Source organism: Thermobia domestica, chromosome 2, assembly GCF_964235325.1.
Source record: "Thermobia domestica chromosome 2, izTheDome1.hap1.1, whole genome shotgun sequence".
Taxonomy (NCBI): Eukaryota; Metazoa; Arthropoda; class Insecta; order Zygentoma; family Lepismatidae; genus Thermobia; species Thermobia domestica.
Genome location: NC_137455.1, coordinates 18,656,816 through 18,680,842, shown reverse-complemented (window position 1 = coordinate 18,680,842; position 24,027 = coordinate 18,656,816). Strand labels below are relative to the sequence as shown.

The 24,027-nt window shown below is 35.4% G+C and overlaps 1 protein-coding gene across 1 annotated transcript in view; it reads left to right on the top strand.

Moving 5' to 3' along the window:
• Positions 1-24,027, top strand: part of Cep89 (Centrosomal protein 89kDa) — a 53,516-nt gene that overhangs the window by 17,182 nt on the left and 12,307 nt on the right. Inside the window, exons 6-10 of the mRNA XM_081739649.1 lie at positions 1,827-1,965; positions 6,148-6,328; positions 7,836-8,003; positions 15,694-15,925; positions 18,959-19,128. Coding sequence (XP_081595775.1) covers positions 1,827-1,965; positions 6,148-6,328; positions 7,836-8,003; positions 15,694-15,925; positions 18,959-19,128 — 890 coding nt within the window. The remainder of the gene's footprint in view (positions 1-1,826; positions 1,966-6,147; positions 6,329-7,835; positions 8,004-15,693; positions 15,926-18,958; positions 19,129-24,027) is intronic.

Below are 24,027 nucleotides of genomic sequence, written 5' to 3'. Positions count from 1 at the left end.
GCAAAAGGGATTTCCCCCTCAACTCCTTTGTAATTCGCACACTGACAACAGATGTAGACAAGAAGCGTCAAGAACATTTATTACACAACGACTGTTGTAACCATAATATAACTCGTGATATCAGTATATTTACGGAATTCTCTTGCTAGTTAACATGGAACATTGATAGATTTTACAAGTGATTGAAAATTTCTATTGTTTTAATACGTTATAAACGTATGGTGAATTTATATTTTACTTTCAGTTACAAATGGCTACTTTATTGGTTGAAGCAGAAAACGAAAATAAAAAGTTCGGCTCTACCGGGAATCGAACCCGGGACCCTTTCCACTTGAGTCTCAGGTTCATCCCACTCTGCCACGCCGTCAGTTGATAAGTTTGCACGTCTTACGATATGTGCGGCGAGCAGAAAACTTTAAGAAGGGTTTTCTTGATTATTTTTGGCCATTGCGCCCACCCAGTTTGTAATATTAATTCTTTAAATGTGCACTACCACCTCGCAAAAAATGGCCCCGAAGTTCACTTACCAAAGTCTGTCTTCTTCTTGTTAGATCAATGAACTTGTGTTCTAAGTTTTATATGGGACTTTATAAAAAAAAAAAATGAGGAATCCTAAAATCAATATTGAGGATTATATTCCTATTATCAGCACAACTGAACTACAGGAGGTCGCATTTAACATGAAACTCAGAAACTTATTATTATTATTATTATTATTATTATTATTATTATTATTATTAGTAGTAGTAGTAGTAGTAGTAGTAGTAGTAGTAGTAGTAGTAGTAGAAGTAGAAGAAGAAGAAGAAGAACATTGAAACTGAATGCCTTGGGGACCATTAAATAGTATTTTGCGTCCAAAACAATGTATCTAAAAAGGAAAATGAACATCCAACATGCGTGTATGTAAAAGAGAAGGGGAAGGAAATAACGAAACCTAGAACATTAGAAATCACGAAAAACGTAGAGGTAAATATTGAAAAAGTCCTAAGTTAACCTTTCATTCATCATTACTGCTTCTTACCAGAAGAAATAGAGGTCTTCATATATTTCTTACTGGTTCCGTTTTAAGTGAGGTATGTAGTGTGATTGGGCTATAAGTTAAAAGATTTATGTCATAATCTTTTAACTTCACCTCGTACTCTGACTTGAGAAAGTGTCCCCACGTAGCGTAGTAACTAAAGCTTTCACCTGTAGTGCAAGTGGTCCCGGGTTCGATTTCCGGTGGGAAGTAACAGCTTTCTCAGGTCAGCCATCCTGAGTGAGCTTTTTTTCCGGGTTTTCCTCATTTATACGAGGCAAATGCCGGGATGGTACCTAACATAATTGTCCCAGGTCGCTGCCTTCCTCCCCTATTCCTTTCTTCGTCTTCAATTTCCCTGAAAGTGTGATCGCCGAGGGACATCGTCCCTTATATGTGTGACGAGCTAACATGACCATAGATGCCGAAAGCCCAGAAATCTAGTTCCTAATCCTAATACTAATATGACCTGAAAAAATTTATTTTCTTTTTAAACGAAAGCTAAGAGTAAATTATTTTACAAATACATATTAGTTCTGGTGAGTAGTCCAGTTTGTATATTATTGAGATTTATTTATTTATTTACGAACGTAATTTCAGATTATCGCCTGCTTTCTAGCTTATTAACTAGGACTAGTTTTATTAAGAATATGTTCTTTGGATAGTGTTAGTAAGGTTCTTTTTTATAAGTAATTTGGTAATAACATAAGAGTCATATATACGTGTAGCTTTATTATTTCTCTTCTATTACAAGTATTCTATATAGTACAGTAATTTTTGTGTTGACAAGGTGCTCTCTATTCCTTAGGGAGAAGTAACATTTGCTGAATGGAAGATTCTGCGTCAAGATGCCATAAATGCTCAAGAGCAGAATAGTGTGCTTGAAAAGAAAGTTGATGTTCAAAAGAAAAAATTGGGAGAAGTGTATGCTTCATACGGAAAGAAAGGTAAATGATATCTCTCATGATTTTTAACGATCAATTAATTCTTTGAAGCTCGATGGGTAACTGTGTTAAACGCCATAAAAATGAGTAAGTCAGAGTAACCATTCATCTCTATCTATAACTGAAAGGAAATGAAATCCTCAAGTTTTATGTCTCATGGTTATGCCGGCTAGGCTAAAGGAGACGGTGATGATGGGAAATAAATGCACTGGTGGAATGAATAAAGTGGGAGGAAACGGGAGAAAACCCCCACACACGGTGTTTGTCTACCATAAAGTTTATTTGGCGCGAGCTGGAATCAAACCAGGGACCCCACGCACCAGAGGTTGTAACTGAAAGGATAGCATAGTGGCTACTACTTAGGTACATTTCACTAGCACGAAATGTAGCTAGGTATTGTAAACATGCCTTTATCAGTATAGCAAACAACTACCACAGAAATTCTTTTCTTGGTACAGTATAGCAAACTATTGTCGAAAATTCGTTTAAAAAAGGTTGAAACCTGCCTCATTAGTGGATTAGGGGCTGATGCATTGATTTCTCATCACGTAATTAAATGTGTGCTATTTGGCCCCGTGATAGCATTGCCTTTTATTTGATGCTATTGGGATTTAGCTCCCTTTTAGCATTGAGTAGGGTGACCAGATTTTTTAAAATCCAACAGAGTATATATATATAAAAAAAGAATTGACAATAAGTATGAAGACAAGATGAATTACAGTATTTCATCCAAAGCGCATGCAAATGAGTTAAATACTTAAACAGTTTGACTCGCCATCATTCATACTTCTGCGATGATCTTGCTTTCTTGAGTAAGTTAATGTCATCCTTTATTGCCAGTCTGAACTCTTGACAGGTCATGCTTACATTGAACTTCACTTACATAACTTGTTCCAGTGTCGACACTGTGAGTTAACGTTTTTCTTCGCTCCAGTAAGTGTTAATAGCACTGAAGACTCTCACAATCAACATTAATGCCCGGTAAAGTAAACAAGAATTGCACAAGTAGCACAATCACTTTTAAATTTGACCCAGTTCGCACTAAATCTTTGTACACTATTTTCCATTTGCCCATCATTGTCTCTCTTTTCTCTCCCCATTGTTTAAGGTGTTCTTTAACACATCTGGATATTGCACAGTAAGAGTCAAAAATATCATTATCACTGAATTACGAACTCTCTACATGTTTTACCTGCTCATAGAAATATGCAAACAACTTCTGAAATTCTTCATAGGTAACTGATGTGTCAAGTAGTAAATGTTTCATCTTGTTTACTTCTCCGAAAAAACGTCGTGACCACATCTCTAAGTATATTATCACTTCAAAGTAAAACCTTCTTGACACTGAGTAAGCATATTCCTCTTTTATATTCCCTTCTTTTACAAGTTTCGTAAGTAAATTTCTAGCAGAAAACGATAAAAAAGTTTTGTTTAATTCTATCTGTATTTCCTCAGAAGTTCAAAATATTCAACAGAAACTTCAGTCGCTGTTATATCCTCCCTCTCAGTTTTTGTAATTGTTTCAGTGGACAAGATTAGCTGAGCATGCAGGAAATACAGCCACAACTCACTTGTTTCGTCTCGAAAGAAATTGACTATCGCTATTGGAGCATTTTCATCACTCAAAAAGTACCCCTTAAGTGATTCATACTGACGTATATTTTTTTCTACACACGGAAACAGAGACAAGAATCTCGTCTTTGAGTGATACAAAAGACCCTCATAATGACAACCAATGAACTCAAAGGTTTTTCAAATTTTCTGTCCTTATAGTAAAAATACTGAAATGGTTGTATATTTTAAAAACTAAATTCTCAACATCGATTGGTATTACTTTCGAACACGCCACAGAAATTCCATTGTGAAGGATATGAGCCCCACACCCGATAGGCAAAACATTTTTCTTCAACCTCCACTCTTGTTCGCTATGCACGTTTCCTGTTGTTTTATTTTTTATGCTTCCAAAATTTACTGGTGCATTATCAGCTACAAAACCGACGACCTTATTTTCCAAACAAAACTGACGTAATGTACCCATTAATACATACGACAGTTTCCGAGGTTTCATTTGATATGCTATGAATTGATTTCAAAAGTTTGCTAGTACAGTCCATGCTTCTAAAAGAGTGGTTATGTTTAACATTATGGCATGACCACACAAGTTCTACTCGAATTAAATCTAACTCTTATGAAGATTCTGTGGTGAAAAAACTATCCAACTTACCTGCTTCGGAAGTTGATGAGCATTCAGTGTGCGACTTAGATTTTATATGTTGTTCTATATCATGTTTCCCTTTATTTTATTTTATTTTATTTTATTTTATTTTATTTTATTTTTATTTTTTTATAGAGAACTCCTTCTTCCATACCATGCACCATGATTTTCAATGGGAAAATGCATTAAACGTTAAATGAAATTGAAAATACCACAAAAGAGTATAATTCGATATTTTTGGGAAGAAAAAAGAGTATAGAGTATATGAACCTCGAAAAAAGTATAATACTCTTAAAAAGAGTATGTCTGGTCACCCTAGCAGTGAGGCTATATGAAATGTCGGCCTACAGCTTCATGTGGGATGCAAACCACATTAGCCGCGGAGGCTCCGTGGTAGAGCGTTCACCTCTGGTGCATGGTGTCCTTGGTTTGATCCCAGCTCGCGCCAAGTGAGATTTGTGGTAGACAAACCGCGTGCGTGGGTTTACTCGGGGTTCTCAAGTTTCCTCCCACTTCTTTCATTCCACCATTTCATTCATTTCTCATCATCACCATCTCCTTAAGCCTAGCCGGCATAACTGTGGGACGTAAAGATTTCATTTCATTGTTTTCGAACCACATTAGATCCTACCGGGAATTGAACCCAGGTCTTCCTCACTGAAGCCGTGAAAGGTAATCATATGGCCACAAGAATCTCAGCGTTCCCTTTTGTCGACTGTATAATCAGGAAGATCATTTTAATTTACACTTAAAATTACCAACATGAGGTACTTATTTTTCCACAATATTTATTTAATTTAGGGCCAGTTTTACGATCTACTACTTATCTTTTAATGTGTTAACTGACGAATAGAAATATCAAAAAGTTATATCCAATATTACTGTCTACTGCTATGAGATAGTGTTGGAATACGTTATCATTTGTTCTCAGTTAAGGTTATTTTAAATTTATCAGAAAATTTTAGAACTTTACCTTAGACGATAAACAACTTATTAATTATCATATGCCGTAATTATAGCTGTCTTTGATTATTATTCTGGATTTTTTATTTTATTTATTTATTTATTTATTTATTTATTTATTTATTTATTTGCCAAAGTTCCAGATACAGCAAGGCAGCCATTTTACACTGAAACTATATAACATAGAATATAAAATTAACAATAACAAGTGTAGACAAAAAGCTATATAAAGGTCCATAAGTGTAACAATAAAAAATTGAAATAAAACTAAGGTTCCATAAGTGTACCAATAATTTCCCTTCGGAATACATTCTCAGATTTAAAAATATCCACGTCAGAAGCAATGGAGTTAAATTCAGAAGCCAGTCTATAGAACAAAGAACGCTGAACAATTGATAATCGAGGCGTGTTGCAATGAAGTAGTTCACTATTTCTAGTTCTTGCAGGTACCCGAATATTAAATTTAGAGATTAGTTCTTCAGTTCTAAGTTTCCCATTTAGAATTCTATGAAGAAACATCATATCAAGTAGCATGCGACGAGATGAAGGTGTACGGATGCCAAGAACAGTCAACAATTCAGGTTTACTTAAACAGCGGTCAGAAGGTATTCTTTTCCTGACAATGGCAAGAAAGAAATTTAGAACTGAGTCAATGCGAGAGAGATTTGATACGCTAGCCATACTCCAAATGGTGAAACAGTACTCTATTTTGGTTGAAATAAACGTTTTATAGAATATACTTAAGGCTGTAATATCTCTAATATCTGTAAACCTGTAGAGGAGACCTACTAATCGCATAGCACTCTTGGTCATAGCAGCAATGTGATCAGTAAACAGAAATCTTTCGTCGAACAGAACCCCGAGATCCTTCTGAGATGAGACCTTAGCAATAGGATCATCTCCAATGAAGTAGGTAGAAGGGATTTTGTTTTCCTTTAATGAAAATGTAATAGTAATGATTTTGAACGAGCATGACTTTTTTTTTTTTTTTTCTTCTTCCTTGATAGTTGCGGAACTGATTCGGGAAGTCGAACAGCAACGCATGCTGTATAAATCAGCTGCTGGAGAGTTACGCACAGTTAAGGACCAATACAATATACTGAAGCGTGAGCATGAGAAGTTAAAAGCCGATTGTGAGCAGAAAATTCCCATTCGAGAACATACAGAGTCCATCAATGAATGTAAACGGTAAGTACTGTGTTTGGTTTCGTAGTAATGCTTCATTTAGTAAACAAAAATGATAAGGTTATAACGGACGTAACAGGCTTCAATGAAATCTTGTCATTTGTTTCCATTCTATAGGTTCATGTAAATGCAAGCTAACCTTACTATTTAAAAAGTTAAAAGAAACTATAAAATGATATAACCAATAAAGCTTTTTACTTCGTGTTTCTTTCGCTTTTTCAAGCCTAGTGTCATTATAGAACCTGTTACGTATGGTCTCACGCCTTTCTGTGTCGAGACATGGGGAATGATGATGTGATAACTTTAAAAAAAATGTTATGCCTATTTTTATTATTTTTTTGGCAGGCTTACTTTTGCACCTAGAAGATTGAAATTTTGCACACATATTCAGTGCATCCCTTAGTATTTTACAGATTCGTTTCAGATCTCTGCGTTAACACAGGAAGGGGTCCAGAAGGGCAAAAGGAAAAAAAGGGGGGATATTTTAAACAAAAAATGCGTTTTTTGGCGTTTCCCCCCCCCCTCCTGAGATATATGATGAAAGCATGTGAATGGCACCGTTTAAAAGACCGTTCTATTCTGAAGAGAATGAGCTACAAACCACAATCCAAGGATAAATAGGGATGTCTCAGGAGATTTTTACCTGAGATTCTGTTTTATGCGCGAAGCTGGGGTTTTGTGGGAATATTCTTAGCACATTGTTAAATATTTTTTACCTTACTTTTCAAGATAGAAGCCTGGAATTTTGTACACACATTCAGTATACCCCGTAGTATTTTTTCAGTTGATTTTGAGATCTGTGCGTTAACACAGGGGAGTCCAGAAGGGCTCAAACTTAGAAAAAAGGGATTTTTCACCAAAAATACGTATTTCCCTCCTTGGGGACGTGATAAGCTCATGTGAATGGTACCATTTGAAAGGCTATTCTATTCTGCAGAGAATGATGTACAAAACATGACCCTAGGAAAAATAGGGATGTCTCAGGAAATTTTTATATTACATTCGGGTCTTTCGGAGTAATCTGGGGCATTGTGGGGCTCGTTATTAAATATCCCCCCCCCCTTGCTATTCAAAATAGAAGCTTGAAATTTTGTATACACATTTAGTACACTCCTTAGTATTTTTCAGTTACGTAATATACTCGTTGGTGAGATTGTGCGTTAACACAGCGGGGTCTAGAGGGGCTCAAAATTTGAAAAAAGAACTTCAAAAATAATCCCGATTTCTCTCAAAATTTTCCGCCTCAGGTACATGATAGGGAAATGTGAATGATACCGTTTGAAATGATTTTCTATTCTGAAGAGAATGAAATACGAACCATGATTCTAGGATAAATAGAAATGATGCTGTAGCTGCTTGACTAAAAGTCTATAATTTACCTTAAAAGACCCAGAATTCAAAAGGTTAAAGATAGATTTCCGTTAATCATAGATTTCACCGTATGACCTCGTCTTGTAGCAACTCTATGAATGTTTCTTGCACTTGATGATCTTTCCATTTGTAATTTCAGGTTATTTGAGCAGCTTAAGGCTTCGTATAATGAAGATCGAAATAATTTTATGAGCCAGCTTCAGTCCCTGGAAGTCGAGAAGTCGCGGATGGAAATACAATTAGTTGATCTCACTGGCGAAAGAAATCAGTTGCAGACTCAAGTTAAAGCGTATGAAAAATTGCTCAAGTAAGCTTATAGATTCGTAATTTACCATAATATTTTAGAACTTATACAACTAATCTGAGTATAGTGTCTTTTTTTTTTTTTTTTTTTTTTTTTCTAAAAAATCTAGGACGTAAATAGAAACACCAAGCAGTAAATACTAAAGATTAGAATCAAGATTAAAAGGGAATATTAATACAAAATAAAGTTTCTGTTCCTTGCCAAAATTTTCTTTACTTTCACGATACCATCTTTGGAAGTCTGTAGCATCATAATTTTGTAGAAAATTGTAAGAAGCATGTTATAGTCATTGAGGTGATAACGTTATTTTCTATTTTTCGTCTACTCAGTGATACACGTAGAGCTGTAGATGAATTGTGTTTCATTCTGCTATGTGTTTTGTCAAGAAGTTCTGAACATATCCCTTCCAACCTCAAACTGGAATAAATTATGTTGTAAATTGTCTTGGGGGAATGTTCCAACACGATTTGCAACAGCTCTCTTTGTACCTGAGTTCTCTGTAACGAGAGCGTGTGGTTTTTCAGATAGTAGCTGGTGTACAACTCGTTGGCTTGTTTCTGCTGTACAGGAATTGCCCATACTTCCCCTTTTGCTCCAATCAACATACATTCTGTGTCATTCTCCGACATGCTGCGGAGAATCTACGTTCGTTGCACACCTTAACTATGCTGCTACAACTGTATTTGGCTTTGAAAAGTGTTGTATGTAACCTTCTCAGTAGATATCGATCTTTAACACGAACGTTTATTGCATCTGTAAGGCCGGCTGCAAATTGACTAGAGGACAGGAGATCCGAGCCGAGGTGTGCTATGAGCTTCAGAATCCACAGCCATTACTATGAGCAATGGAAGAAGCCTTGTACTGCATATACTTGAGCATATGCTAGACGAAAGTTGCTCTCTCTGTATCTCCCTCACCTTCCTCCTTCTGCCTTTGCTTAGGTTGCCCCTCTGTAGACAATATGCAGCCGGCCTTACGGGTAAACTGGAGTCCATGTGAGAAATATAGATTTCGTTTTACGCAAATTGTACTGAAAAGTCCAATGTATATATACGACCCATAATGCGATTAACTTCGTACTAAGTAGCGTTACTATCATCATCATCATCATCATTATAGGTATTCTGCTTTTTTTGGCAGATCACTGCCACAACTGAGAAGTGTCCATGCTCCACGGTTTTCCGCTAACTTCTTCGTCTTCACGTACGATTTTTGTGTTTTGATATTGTCCATTAATTGTAGCCTCCTTCGCTCTCACCGTCTCTTTCCTGCCACCATACTCCCAAGCACGTCTGCCATGATAAGAGTTCCTTTTTAGCCAATGTCCCACTATTTTCTAACACCCTCCTATTCGTTTTCCTTTCGACCCAGCTAATTCTCTCCATTTTTCTCCACACCCAGACTTTGAAAGTTTCCATTCGTTTTTAATCATTTTTGCGTAATGTCCATGTTTCTTTCCCATACAATACAATACTCCATACGAAGATTTTATGAATCTTTTTCTCAATTCTTTATTCAAGGTCTCACAAAACAGGATTTTCTTCCTCCTAAAGGCTACTTTTGTCATTCCTATCCTTGCTTTTATTTCACGTTCGCACTTCATATTACTATTATCACCTGTAAAAGTTGTCAGTATAGATTGGAAATAACCTCTGTACAATTACTTATCAGTTCGTGGAATGGATGCTTGGCTATCTGCCTCAACGTGTCTAGATGAGGTTTCTGAAATGACTTTATCTTCATATATATTTAACTAGTAAAGACTCAGTTCTCAATAACTTCATTAAAATGGGGTTATTAATTACGAAAGTTATATGTAAATAAACTCATTTGCTAGGTGATGGTTTGCTTGTCTTGCTGTGCAAAGTTAAATTTATTAGTATACCTGCTAATACATTTCACTATTTCTATTAAACTGAAGTCCCACGAAAATATTATAAAACTTTATGCCATATAGGATGTAGGTAGAGCGAGGTGATAAAAAGAGTGTCCGGAATCGACTCCCACTATCAGCTTTTTATTATAAAATTCACTAAAAACAGTATTTTACAGAAATACTACAAAGATATTTTCTCTATATTTGTGAGGTTAGAAACAGGTAGTCTTTGACCGAGTGGTCGCAGACAGGATCTCCACAAAACCCCGTAGTAGGCTAGGCAGACTGGCAAAGGTTTCCCCAAAGCTCCCTGACATGCAGTGAGGAGGTTAGTGGTTACAGAGCCCGAAGCAGGCTAAGCCAGGAGAAAGGAAAAACCAAGAGTCCCGAAGCAGACTAGAGGCTTGGGGTTAGGTTACTCCTAAAGTTCCGAAGCAAACAGTAGGAGGGACACCAGAGAACTGGTGCTGGTCCGCTGTCGGCTGCCGAATTTATAGATCCCCAGACGGCGATGTCGTCGTCTGCTTCGTGGGAGGAGCCAGAAGTCCGTCGTCTGCTGGTTGTAGTGGATCCATGTGGTGGTGTTTATAAACATAAGCGTAAAGTGTTGTTTGTACATAATACCACGTGGAATATTACAATATACAGGAAACTCTCAGTACAAAATATATCCACTATGAGTTATTGTATCCTTTGCAAATAGACCAGCATATTTAAAACCTTCTTTGCAGGGCTTTGTTCTGAAAAAGAAGAAAAAACAAGAGAAGTAGGTTATACTTATAATTGAGATAGGGAGAAAAATTTGGTACTCCGTACAGCTCTTAATAAGAAGCAGTGTCACGTGTACACCACGTGAAGGAATTGTGGTTTGGATGCGTGGTAGTTTCTCAATATTGAAATTGTAAGTGGTAGTAGATGTATACCACTTTAATTTTAGTAGAGCGATTAGAGTGGAGGTGAAATGTGTTCTTGGGTCTCGTAATGGTCTATTTCTACCACTTTCAATTGGAATATCACCACCATCAACGAATTCGCTTCCTAACTTTGGACTCCCTACATCCTGGCTAACCTTGATGGTGATCCATCAAGTAGTAGATTTTTTTGGCCAACTTTGATGGTATTCATCAAGTAGTGGAATTTTGGCCAACTTTGATAGTATCCATCAAGTAGTAGATTTTTTGGCTAACCTTGATAGTATCCATCAAGTAGTAGATTTTTTGTCCAACCTTGATGGTATCCATCAACTAGTAGATTGTTTGCCCAACCTTGATGGTATCCATCAACTAGCAGATTTTTTTGACTAACCTTGATGGTATCCATCAACTAGTAGATTTTTGGAGTAACCTTGATTTTTTTTTTAATCCTGTACAGATGACGGACGGATGCACAGAGCAAATCCAAAGGAGTTTTGGTAAACCAAACTCCTTAAAAATGTAGTTGCTAATAAACGCTATACGGTATATCTTAATATCTAACAATGCTTACCATTGCACCTTTGGTTCTCCTCTTTGAATTTATGTTGCTATTTTGACTTGTGCGGTAGTTATGAGTCTTACCTCTTGGAAGTTGGTACTCTTATGTTTCATAATCTTTAACGCTTTTGTGGGATAATATAAGAGTACCAGCCTGCAAGAAATAAGAAGTAGTTAAAAACATGACTCTCACACAGGTCAAAGTATTAGCATACGTTAGAAAGAAGAGAACCAAGGATGCAATGGTAAGCATATTGTTATATCTTTAAAAATGGTTGGGTAGAAAAAGTCTTCCTCCTCGTAGTAAAGTATTCAGTCGAAAATGATTTATTATTTTAGTTTGAAAAGTATGAGTGTTGACCTCAGGAGTGAAAAGTGTGAGGTTGTTCATGGAAGACACTGGATAACATAGTGTATAGTGATCTTTATTATGAACTAATTTTGAAGATATTTATTTTATTCATTGAACTTAAAGTAGTGCATTTCGTTTCATTTCTGCATTTTCTTTCTTTTTACATTATAATGCATTTTTTGTTCACATCTGAACCTCACCTGTGAGAACTATTCTGATAACATATTCTCACACACCTTTCTTATACGTCATTTTAATGCTCCAACCAATGAGAGCACATGTGCACAAATAAAAATTCGTATGTTGTAAGGGGTTCAAGACTTCATTTTACGCCTTGGTTTCTAGACCCGTGGGCGGGGCTTCTTGAGAGAAGTGGGAAGAGCGATACATTCATAGACACGAAATAGTGAGACCTACATATCTTTGTGCTTAAGTATATGTGGAATAATCGGACTTGTATCACGTTTTGTATATAATCACTACTCAAGAACATTTTTTTTTTTAAATCTTGTTAACCAAAACCAAATAACGAACGTACTTAGCTGTTATAAACTTGACAAATATACTCAAATTGAATTGTAGATGCATTGGATTCATTAATCCTCTCGTTGTCTATTGTGTGCATACTCCGCCTATTATAGGTTTCTTTATATTATGTTATTTCAAGTGAAGGTATCTTGCTGAAGTTGCTACTTAATCCATAACTTCTAATATAGTGGTTTATTGCAGTTGTTTATGGTGAGCTTGGAACAAAACTTCCATTTTATTTGAATCGTATCGCAATTTGCGGAAAAACAGCATTTGTGTACAGATAGCTTTCTATGCATTCAGGTTAACATTAGAGAAAACTGTCAATGCACAAGTGTTGCAACGTATTCCAAGTTCGATTCCCGATCTTGGTTATCACGTTGGTTTCTTTTGCCATCCGCAGTAATCGTTATAAGTGGTTAGCACACGGACACGGTAACTCGGAGACCTGGATTTGATTCCCGCCTCAATTCCTCACTTTTTCAGTCTTTAAATTTTGATTGAATTCCCACCTATGAAAGATGTCTGTAAGAAAAATGGATTGATTTCCGCTGTTTCCTCAAAACTGGATTATTTTTCCGAATTTACAAGCCTATGTTAAATAAACATCCAACAAGAATTCTTATTAAATTTAAAATAAATATTGCAATAAAACCAGGTCAAAATGTATTCGAAAAGCACTTAACCCAATACAAGAGTTGTTGTATAGATCGGTTACCAAGCGTAGGAATGTACTAAGATATTTGCAAGTTTAACGAATTTCACATAGACATCACAAAAAGAAATACCAGTACAAGAATAAATTAACACGTTAGAGAGAGCGGTAAATAATTCCGCGTCTCAAACTATCGCAGCATTTAAAAAGCAATGACCAATATGACTTTAAAAAAATACAAGTTTTACTAAAAATCAGATAGTGACACTGAGAGAAAGACAATAAAAGCGTTATGTTGTTGTTATTATTATTATTATTAAAACGAACTCGTCCAAATTAAATTTGTGGAAGGCTTGAAACACAGTTAAAAACCATATGGAAAATCCAGTCACACAACAAAATCTAAGAACTGGCAGTCTTGGAAAGAAGAAGAAAAAACGCGCAGGTATATGCAAGATTTAATGTAAAAGCTCTGTATATCGAGGAGTTTTAAATTATCGGACTAAAATACGTATTCCGTATGTTTATACCAATATTTACACCTTCGTTTTAATCCTTTCGTCTAAAGATAGAGCCCAATTGGTTGTGAAATATGATGAAATTAGAACTTGCGCTTTGAATGAGAGTCTGACTTTTTTTTTTTTTTTTTTTTTTTTTTTAACATCTTTATCTATGTTTAAAGTGAGGTACTTTGTGTATCTCTTGTGATTCTCACATTGGCTGTTTCACGTAGTTCGATCATCGACCGCTGGAAGCTTCACGCGCAATATAAACAAAGATAGCGGATCGCTTATCTGTTTTGTGAGCGAGCTCAGATAACCGCGTTGGGAATAGTTAGCAAGAAGTCTAGATCTTATTCCTTTTTAGGGGGGGGGGGGAATATACTGAGGAGGATGCTGGATTGGCAAAAACCATGGTTTTTATTGAAAAACCAAAAAAAAAGTTTTTTGGTTTAAACGGTTTTTTTTGGGGGGGGGTTTAAACCTCTTTTTTTGTTTGTTTGTTTGTTTGTTTAGATAATTTGCTCTATGTATTTATATTACATATGGACAGAAATAAGTTTGTTTCGCCTTGGTGTTACTATACGACAACCAGGTTATGCTGGAAGGGGTCCCATAAGCTTAAAGCGGAATTCAACCGCTTCTCGGCTTACATCCGAGAGAAATTGTCCTTCACTTGAACTCGAAACCGGGACTAATTGGCCGCAAATACGATACGTCTGCCGACGCATTCAGGAAGGACTCCTGATAAAAATACGTTGTACTGACCTTTACATAGGCCTACTTGTTAATATAATTGTCAAGAATCATTTAAGACGGACAAAAAGATAAACAGTTGCACAAGTGAAACCATTATACAGAATTACATATGGACAATTTCAAAATACTTCAAGTGCAGAAGAACTAATTTAGTCCAAGTTAAAGAAATACAACGACTTAATTTGCATACAAGAAAGAAAAGTGAATAAAGATATGAATTAATTGAGTCCACTTTGGCTCTGACCCATTTATACATAAATAGATACCAAAGATACTTCTGATTTCAATAAATGCCTCTCGTGGGGTTTGTATGACCCCCCTCCCAACCAAAAAAAAAGGAACGGCGTTTCGATGTATTTTATCAACAATTAACATTATTAAAACGAAACAGTATTTAGAATTTTCCTTTGATTGCAATTGCATAACAACTAACAACAATAACAAACTATAAAAAACTTACAAAAGAAACATTCATAAACTTATATAAAAAAGTTGCTTTTGTAGTGTATTTTTTTTTGAGTAATGAATGGGGAATTTAGGTCTGAATATAATACGAATAATATACGGGAGTGAAACGTGATAACCCACAAATGTGTATTCATTACGATTTTATGAACACTTACACTTTGACGAACATTTTTCGTTTCTTGGTTAAAAAAAGAAAAAAAAAACTGGTTTAAACCAGCCAACCGTGGGAGGAGAAGTACAAGTCTAAACTTCGCACAGTAGAGGAATTAGAAGCACACATTCAAAAAGTTATCCTTTGACTTCCTTCAGGAAAGTATCTGTTACATCCGTGGCCGTTTGAGGAAACTGGTTAACAACACAGGTGCCTATATTGAGATTTTAAAGAAGGATATGTACATTTTTTCTGATAAATAAGAATCAATATTACAGAATTTATTAGTTTTTTTCTTTTTTAACTTTTGGGGTCGCTGAGATGAACGGTTATACTTCCGATGCCATGGCCCGCAACATGGGGAGGGAGAAATATATATATATGTATATAAATATAAATGGTCAAAAATGACCGATATTAGTGTTGAATCTATAGTTCTTGCGGTCGCCGAAATGAACAGAGACACTTCTGATGCTGTTTAAATCCATTTTCAGCCCCGACACTTAGGGGATGAGGAGGGGTGACATACATTAAAATAATCGAAAAAGAGCAATATCCGTGTTGAATCCATAATTTGGGGGTCAGTAAGATGAACATTTATCCTTACGATGCAGCATAGATCCAAATTCATCCATACAACATACAAAGATGTGCATTTAAATTATTTATTTCAACCCAGTGAAGCGGGTAATATGTGCTAGTTTTAGATAAACGATTAAAAGAGGAATTACAAAAAAAAAATATTGTGGTGGGCACAAAATACCCCAACCACATACCCACCCTTGGTAGTGCGAGACTTAATAATGTTACCAAACACCATTCTCTTTGTGATACAGTAAAATGTGTATATATGATTTTAAAGTTTTTATTACTATTAAATATTTCTGTATTATAATTTTGATTAATATAGAATATTTTATTATTTTTCGCAGAAAAAGTCAACATAAATGTGAAGAGCTTCAGAATAAAGTGATCGTTGCTCACCAGGACCGGGAATCGTCTAAACGTCATTTACAGAAAGCTATGGCATTTGCGGAAGAATTAGTTGTGGAGCAGGAGCGACTATTGAAAAAGCTACAAGTGAAACAAGAAGAAAATGCAACCATAACGAAATTAGGAAATAGAATTGTTAATCGTATTGGCTCACTGAAAAGTGAACTAAAGGTATGAAGAGTTAATTAGTTGTTTTGGATTCATAACACTTAGAAATCATAAGTAATTTCTTTTCTTTCGTTAACGCTAGGTGTGGTTTTAATAGAAAAGTCGCAGCTTTAGCCAAGTCGACTATTTCACTGTTTATTGTTATAAAATAGACTTGAGTTGATTTTGAGTTTAACGTCCTGTTCAGCAGCAAGGCTGTATGAGACGTGAACCTACTGATGGAAGCCGAACCATATGAGCTCCCGCCGCGAATCGAACCCGGGTTTCCCACGTCAAAGGCGCGTACGCTAACCACTTAGCCACGAATGAGCTCTGTTATAAAGTAGAGTAATTGTAGAAAATAATTAAATTGTCTGCTCTAAATAACATTAATGACGATATTATTCGTAACCAGAATGACGTGGGTATAAACCCGAATTCGCCTGCACTAAATCATGTTATATCAGGGTTCCTACTAGTCAGGGAAATTCAAGGAAAAAGACTGAAAATCAGGGAAAGTCACGGAAATTTTATAAAATGTATGTTTTCTAACATTAATTATATACCAATTTCAGCTTAGTCAACCATTATAATGAATATTGTTCAGATTTTTATGGAAGGTAGTGGAATGTAGGTATGAGCAGTTGATTACTATTTGTCTCTATAGAATAAATGTTCTCATATATAAATATTCACCGTTATTTATTCCTTATTTACATGACAACGTCATCTGACACCTGTCATGAAAGTCAGGGAATTCCTTGCCAAAGATTAGGGAAATAGATTTCTTCAGATTAGTGGGAATCCTGTATGTAGTAAGTCCATTGTAGTTGATAAAAGTACTGACACCAGGGATGTCCACATACTATAAATATTGTATTCAAAATAAATTAAATCAAAAGAACAGCACTAGTATTAAACGAAAACATTGTACTAAATGGGAGTTCGAGAGAGTTCTTCACACCCTGATGCCATGTTGTCTCGAACAGGTGTAGTTATTTCATCTTGACTGTTTTCTTTGTTTAATGTTGGATTACCTTTGTTCGTTATAAATATACAAAGTGTTTCAAAACAACACCGACTACGTTTGGGAGGTGATTCCTGACACCAAGATAAGACAAAAGGTATAGACCAACCTGAGTGCAGAAATGCTTCCTTTCGGAGTTATAGGCTGCCGAAAATATGAAAAATATGAACTTTAAAGGTCTATAGCTCCAAAACTATGGGACCTACCGCAGTCGGGTCAAGACTTCAGTTAGGAATTAATATGTGCGCTATCCAAAAATACAGGTTTCAGAATCCTAAGATACTCACGCAACAATTTTTATAGAGAGTTTGGCTATGGGCATATAATTTGAAGTACTCATCAATTACCTCTATAAAAATCGTTGCGGAAGTACCGCAGGATTCTGAAACATGGATTTTTGGATAGGGCACATACTAGTTCCTAAGTGAAGTCTTGATCCGACTATGGTAGGTTCTATACTTTTAGAGCTATAGACCTCTAAAGTTCATTATTTCATGTTTTTGGCAACCTATAACTCCGAAAGGAAGCATTTGTACAGCCAGGTTGGTCTATACGTTTTGTCTTATCTTAGTGTCAGGAATCACCTCCCAAACGTTGTCGGTGTTGTTTTGAAATGCCCTGTATATCAATCTCTACAGTGACAGAATCATTACATGTCTAAATAGATTTACATGTGTATACATTTTTTTTATTGGAAAGTTACTTACAAAAAGGGTTGTAATTATTCACTTTTCGAGGAAACTATATATATTCAGTTTAGATTTTAGACAGAAATGTATAAGGCAAAATGTAAAGCTTGTTTGCTCTTTTTTTTTTTTTTTTTTTTTTTTTTTTTTTTTTTTTTTTTTTTTTTATACATATATATTTTGAAATCATGAATTTATATTGAGTTTCTTCGTTCTCTCAATATACTTATTGCCTTTATCCTGAAAGTTCAACTAATATAAACATTGTAGGGCAATTTCCAATATTACGTTATCCAATTATTACTGTTTCAATTACCTCTGTTGTCTTCTTTGGATCTAAATATCCTCATGGTTAGACTCCTACTGACCTCTGACGTCCTACTACAACATTTTAATGTATTCCCGTTCATTAATAATTTGTTTGCTTCTATTTATGCGATTCTGCTGATTGCGGATAACTAATTCTACGCTCTCACTTTGAATTCATAAAGATAGTAAAAAAAAAAAAAAAAAAAAAAAAAAAAAAAAAAAAAAAAAAACACGCGCATTTGCTCTTATCACAAACTACTGCTCCATATCCTTAATATAGTATTTCAATTTCAAAAATTCTTAATTTGTCTGGTTTCTCATATGATTTAATGCTATTACTACTCTATTATTCGTACTATTTACGTTATTATGGGTTGATTAAAACTAATTAACAAATAAAGTAGCGATTTTTTTTTATGATTTGTCCTTGTTGGTTATAGATCGACAAAACGGTGAGCGGGCCATGGCCACAAATGAAACCAACATCAAAACATCCCTTTGGCAATAAGGTTATCAACTGTTTCAATAATCTGCATCCCAAGTAAAATACCATCCACGCATTTTTGTTTGATCGAATGTCGTGTGAAATGTACGGGAATTTTTAAATATTATTCAGTAAATTATTAATTTAATAATGTTGTGCAATATTATTTAATACTGTGTTTAGAGAAAATTTGAACGGATGACTTGGTAATTGATGGACAATTGGATTTTTCGCCCATAACATTGATTTACAATCTGTGGTTCGTGGAAACAATAATTTATTTTAGATAAATTTCTGCTCCAGTGTCTCATGAATTTGTGTAAAATAAACTAATTCTGTGCAGAATCAGATACTATTATGTTTTATCAGATAACGTTGCTTATATTGTCGTTATTAAAAATACAGAATGAGCAGTTAAGTTTTCTTACCATTCAGTATTTACCTGAGAATCTTCCCCGTTACCATTTACAGTTTCCGTGTGTGATTTAACCGTTATAACTTTTCCTGGAAATTAGTGGTATTTTTTTATTTGCTCCTTGTTTACTTTCCAGACTGTCCAGAAAGGAGCTAGTCAAGAGCTCAATGTGATAGAGAAACATATACGTCAGCAGGAATCTGGCGTTGAAAAGATGAAAAGTGAATATGAAAAGGAAGTTATGCGCTTGCGTCATATGATTAAACAAAAAGAAGCTATTATAGCAAAACTTCAAAGAGAAAGAAGGTACTTTTCCCCTTTATTATTATTTTCTAGAAAAGCATTGAGTTAATGATACGAGGGTTACCGTAAAAGTCATGACATCTTTTTACGAAGATGGGAGCGAAGCAAGAAATTTTTAAATATGCAAATGAAAGGTTAGTACAAATGTAAATGTTACATGAAGGGAATTGGATTAACATACATATCCTCATCAGGATATAGCACGTGAAAAATTAGTGCAACGAATGGTTCGTTTCGTAGTGTTTTAGTAGGGGGAGGGGCACGGTGGCTCAGTGGTAGAGCGCTCACTCTGGTGTGTGGGGTCCCTGGTTCAATATCCGTCCAAGTAAGTTTGTAGTCGAAATCATCGTGTCCGTGAGTTTTCTCGGGGTATTTTCGTTTCCTTCCACAATCTCATTCCACCAATTTCTTCCATCATCTTTCACTTGCCTTAATCATCCGTCTCCCTTAGCCTAAAGAGCATAGCGTGTGACGTTAAACAAAGATTTCATTTCATTTTTTTCATACGTGTTTTACCTCGAATTACAACGTTACAAACCATTACAAGAACAATTATAAGTATGCGTAAAGCCCAGAAACACATACCAGTGGCATCTAGAGTCCTCCGAAGCCACCACTATACACTGCCAACGATGTAGAAAGCGCCGATTACTCATGGCTCATTATGATCGAATCTGATTTCATAGCTCACTGCTATAGCAATGTCTTCACGTGTTCGAAAGCGTGCTCCACGCAATATGTCCGTCAATTTTGGTATGAGATTAAAATCAAAAGGTGACAAGTCTGGATAATGGAATGAATGTGTCAGTACTTCTCATCCTCATCGCGCGAGATTCTACACACACGCTGTTATTGTGGCTTCACGATCCTGACATCTAGTGGATTTTATGGGAAACTACTTCGAAGGACTCTAGATGCCACTGTATGTGTTTCTGGGCTTTAGGCGCAATTGTAATTATATTTGTAATGGCTTGTAATAATGTAATTCGAGGTAAAACACATATGAGACGAACAATTCGTTGCATTTATTTTTCTTGTACTATGTCCTGATGGGGATATGTATGTTCATCCAACTCCTTCCATATAACGTTGACATATGTACTAATCTTCCCTTTCGGGCCGCGGTGTCTCTGTGTTAGAGCGTTCACCTTTGGTGCGTGGGGTCCTTGGTTCGATCCCACCTCGCGCCAAGTGAGCTTTGTTGTGGACAAACACCGTGTGCGTGGGTGTTCTTGGGGTTCCCCGTTTCCTCTCACTTTCTTTATTCCACCATTTCATTTATTTCTCATCATCACCGTCTCCTTTAGCCTAGCCGGCATAACCCTGGGACGTAAAACTTTTTTTTTTTTTTTCTAATCTGCCATTTGCATATTTCAGAATTTCTTGCTTTGTTTCATTTTCGTTTTTAAAGTGTCATGGTTTTTCCGGTAACCCTCGTAATATTGAATATAATAGTTTTTAACTTTTACTTTAACTAGTTTATTATGTAGACTTTTGTCTGTAGAACGTTGTATAAGTCATATAGAGATTACTGGTCGCGGAGTTCTTGTAGGCGTCCAGAAATACGTAGAGAGGATAGAGATATGGAAAGGATAGGATGTGGAGTTGGTGTATCTCTTGTATAATGTATAAAGTTGGTACAATTCAGATATATTTCGAGTTTCTCTTCAGTTTCTGTGAAGGCAGAGCTGTTATATTGGTTAGATTAGATGTAATATGTTTCAAATATGAGATATTTGTGTTTAGAAGGTAAAAATACTTATTAGGCGCACTTAAACCTCAAAAATACAAAGAAGGTATGAATTCCAACAGTACGTGTAGGCAATAATGTGAATGCTGTAATATTTTCATATAAATAAGTGATGGTGATAATATGCTTTTGCCCCAGAGTAATTATTTATAACAGTGCAAAGGTAGCAAGCGGTACTGCATTTTATACAATGTTGATGGTGTGAAATAGAAAAATTTATTTATTTCTGCAAATCTGTTCTATATGGTGAATGTGGTCCAACTAAAACAAGTACATTGTAATATTTTGTCAATTAAATTTCTTTCAGCAGACAATTTTCTCTGTTCAAACATTACATCTCTGTTTCGATCATATATTCTCAATATGGTTGACTGAGTCAATAATACTGGTAGTCCCGAGTTTGAATTTTATGTTGATTCTGATTTATGAACTACAGACCTACCTTATTTATCTCGTATAAGACGCACCTTTTGTCTTTTTAAAAAACAAGTCTCAAAGTAGGACGCATCTTTTACGAGAAAATAAGAAAGTAGTGGAGTCCTGTAAATTTAATCAGATTTAATTGTTTTTGAAATTAGACTATGAAACTCATCAGCGGCTGAGAATGTTCATCGTAATTTTGTGTGATTACGCATAACTTTGACTAAGTTCATAATTTTTTTTATTGATTTATTTTTGTTTTATTATATAGAAAATTCTTACACGGTGGTCTTGTGTAAATTTCAGTAGCATCTCTACTTACAGAAGCTATATACCATGGCTCAGTTTTAGCCTCCGTGTTTATTACTTTAATTGAATATTTCCTTTCGCTCTGGGAACGCTATCAGCATCATTTTTATTACCGTATCAGCGGATTCTTACTAGATAGGAAATATGAAAGTAAGGATCCGGTGATGCAGTAATAAAAATCATGTTGATGGCGTTCCCAAAGGGGTAGGAAATATTCAATTAAGGTAATAAACACGGAGGTACAAGCTCAGCCATGGTCTGTAGCTTCTGTAAGTAGAGATTCTGCTGAACAATACCCTTTTTATAATAAAACAAAAAAAAATCAATAAAAAAAATATGAACTTAGTCGAAGTTATGCGCAATGATAACCACAATTACGGATGAACACTGTCAGCCGTTGGTGAGTTTCATGATTTAACTCAGAACACTATAAACAGACCCTACTAAAGAGAAGTGACTTAGCTTATGCCTCCGTGTTCATTACTTTTATTGAACATTTTCTTCCTCTCTACAAAAGTCATCAACACCATTTTTTATTACTGTATTACTGGATCCTTACTTTCATATCTCCTATCCAGTAAGGATCTGCTGTTACAATAATAAAAATTTTGCTGATAACGTTCCCCGAGGGGAAGGGAATATTTAGTTAAATTAAGCTGAGCCACTTTTCTCCTGTAGGGAAGGGGGCGCGGTGGCTCAGTGGTAGAGCGTTCACCTCCGGTGCTTGGGGTCCCTGGTTCGATCCCAGCTCGTGCCGTGTGGACTTTGTGGTGGACAAACACCGTGCTCGTGGGTTTTCTCGGGGTTCCCCCGTTTCCTCCCACTTCCGTCGTTCCACCATTTCATTCATTTCTCATCATCACCGTCTCCTTTAGCCTAACCGGCATACCGTGGGACGTAAAACTTAAAGATTTCATGTCATTTTCTTCTGTAGGATCTTTTTGCTAATAATCTAAGTTAGATCATGAGAAATTCTCAACGACTGAAAGTGTGAATATCGCAGTTGTATGTAAGTTCATATATAATTTCGTAACCGTAGTCCGATTTGAAAGGAAAATGTGTACCCATGTTTCGGAATCCGGCTCATTTTATAGGAAGTTAATGTCTTTCTTTACGTTTAAGTATCCACCAAAACGGGTATGTAAGATAACGAAAAAGTGGGGAAAATTGAACAAAGATAAAAGGAAGATAAGTGACCTCAGAAAAGCACTAAAAAGCATAAAATAAAATAAAAACTTCTGAAGAAAATATGAATCGACTTTTTAAAAAGAATACTAAAAGCAGAAACAAATCATTACTTCTTTCTTTTAAGTAGTGCCAAGCAACGCAAATCATCAATGCCTCATAAAATTACTATCAAAATAATCTTATATTAAGTATTAATTTGTTCGGCTTGTCACGACTTCAAAATTTTTTGTAGATAATACTAATGAATTATTTTCTACTTTTTAGCGCTTTTATTGTTTTCCACTTTTCAACTCTATTTTCTGCTTTTAGCTCATAATTTGCTTCTTTTCAGCTCTAATTATTTTCTACTTTTTAGCACTTTTATCATTTTCTACTTTTTAGTGCTTATTATTTTGTGCCTTTTAGTGCTTTTTTGTAGTCGGTTCATACTTTTTATGGAAGTGGTTACTTTATATGTAATATCTATCTATCTATCTATATATATATATATATATATATATATATATATATATATATATATATGTTATCAGCTGTATGTATATATCATTTCCTCTGTACCTTGTACGAATGAAATTGTCTTGTGTTTTCTTTATTAACTTTCATGAACAAATAATGTTGTAAGAAATTTTAAAACACCAAGAATTACGCACACTAAATCAAAATAACATATGTAGCAAAGTAATAATAACACAATGAATATTACATGCAAATATATATAACACGATTGTTTTCTCAAAGGTAATTCTTCATGTGAAATTTTCCGTATCATTCCCTGTCCAATCAGAAGAAATAAGAGAAGGTAACATTTGATGCCAATTTATAGAGTAACTACAAGAATATACTGACTGGGTAGGTAATGCTTTGAACTGAGCGAATGTTTGGCGAATTTAAGATACGCGATTGAGTTGCATCTTTTTTTATTTTTATTTATTTATTTATTTATTTATTTTTACGAAGAAAAGAATATACGAAAATTATTTTTAAAGTGAGGACCGTCGTGCAATATCATTACTTCTTCATCACATGTGCACTGTCTACCGGCATGTCTTGCATGCAAACAGATGCCAGTTGTAGCGAGTCTGCAGTGTGTACGCTCTGTGTCGAGTCATGAAAAAATGGCACGCTGCCTGTGAAATTAAGGTCAGTTATCCGTTTCTTGACCAGAACAAATATGAAACTGGCAGAGATGCGTCGCCAGATCTCCGAATGTATGGTCCCAATGCCATGAGCAAAGG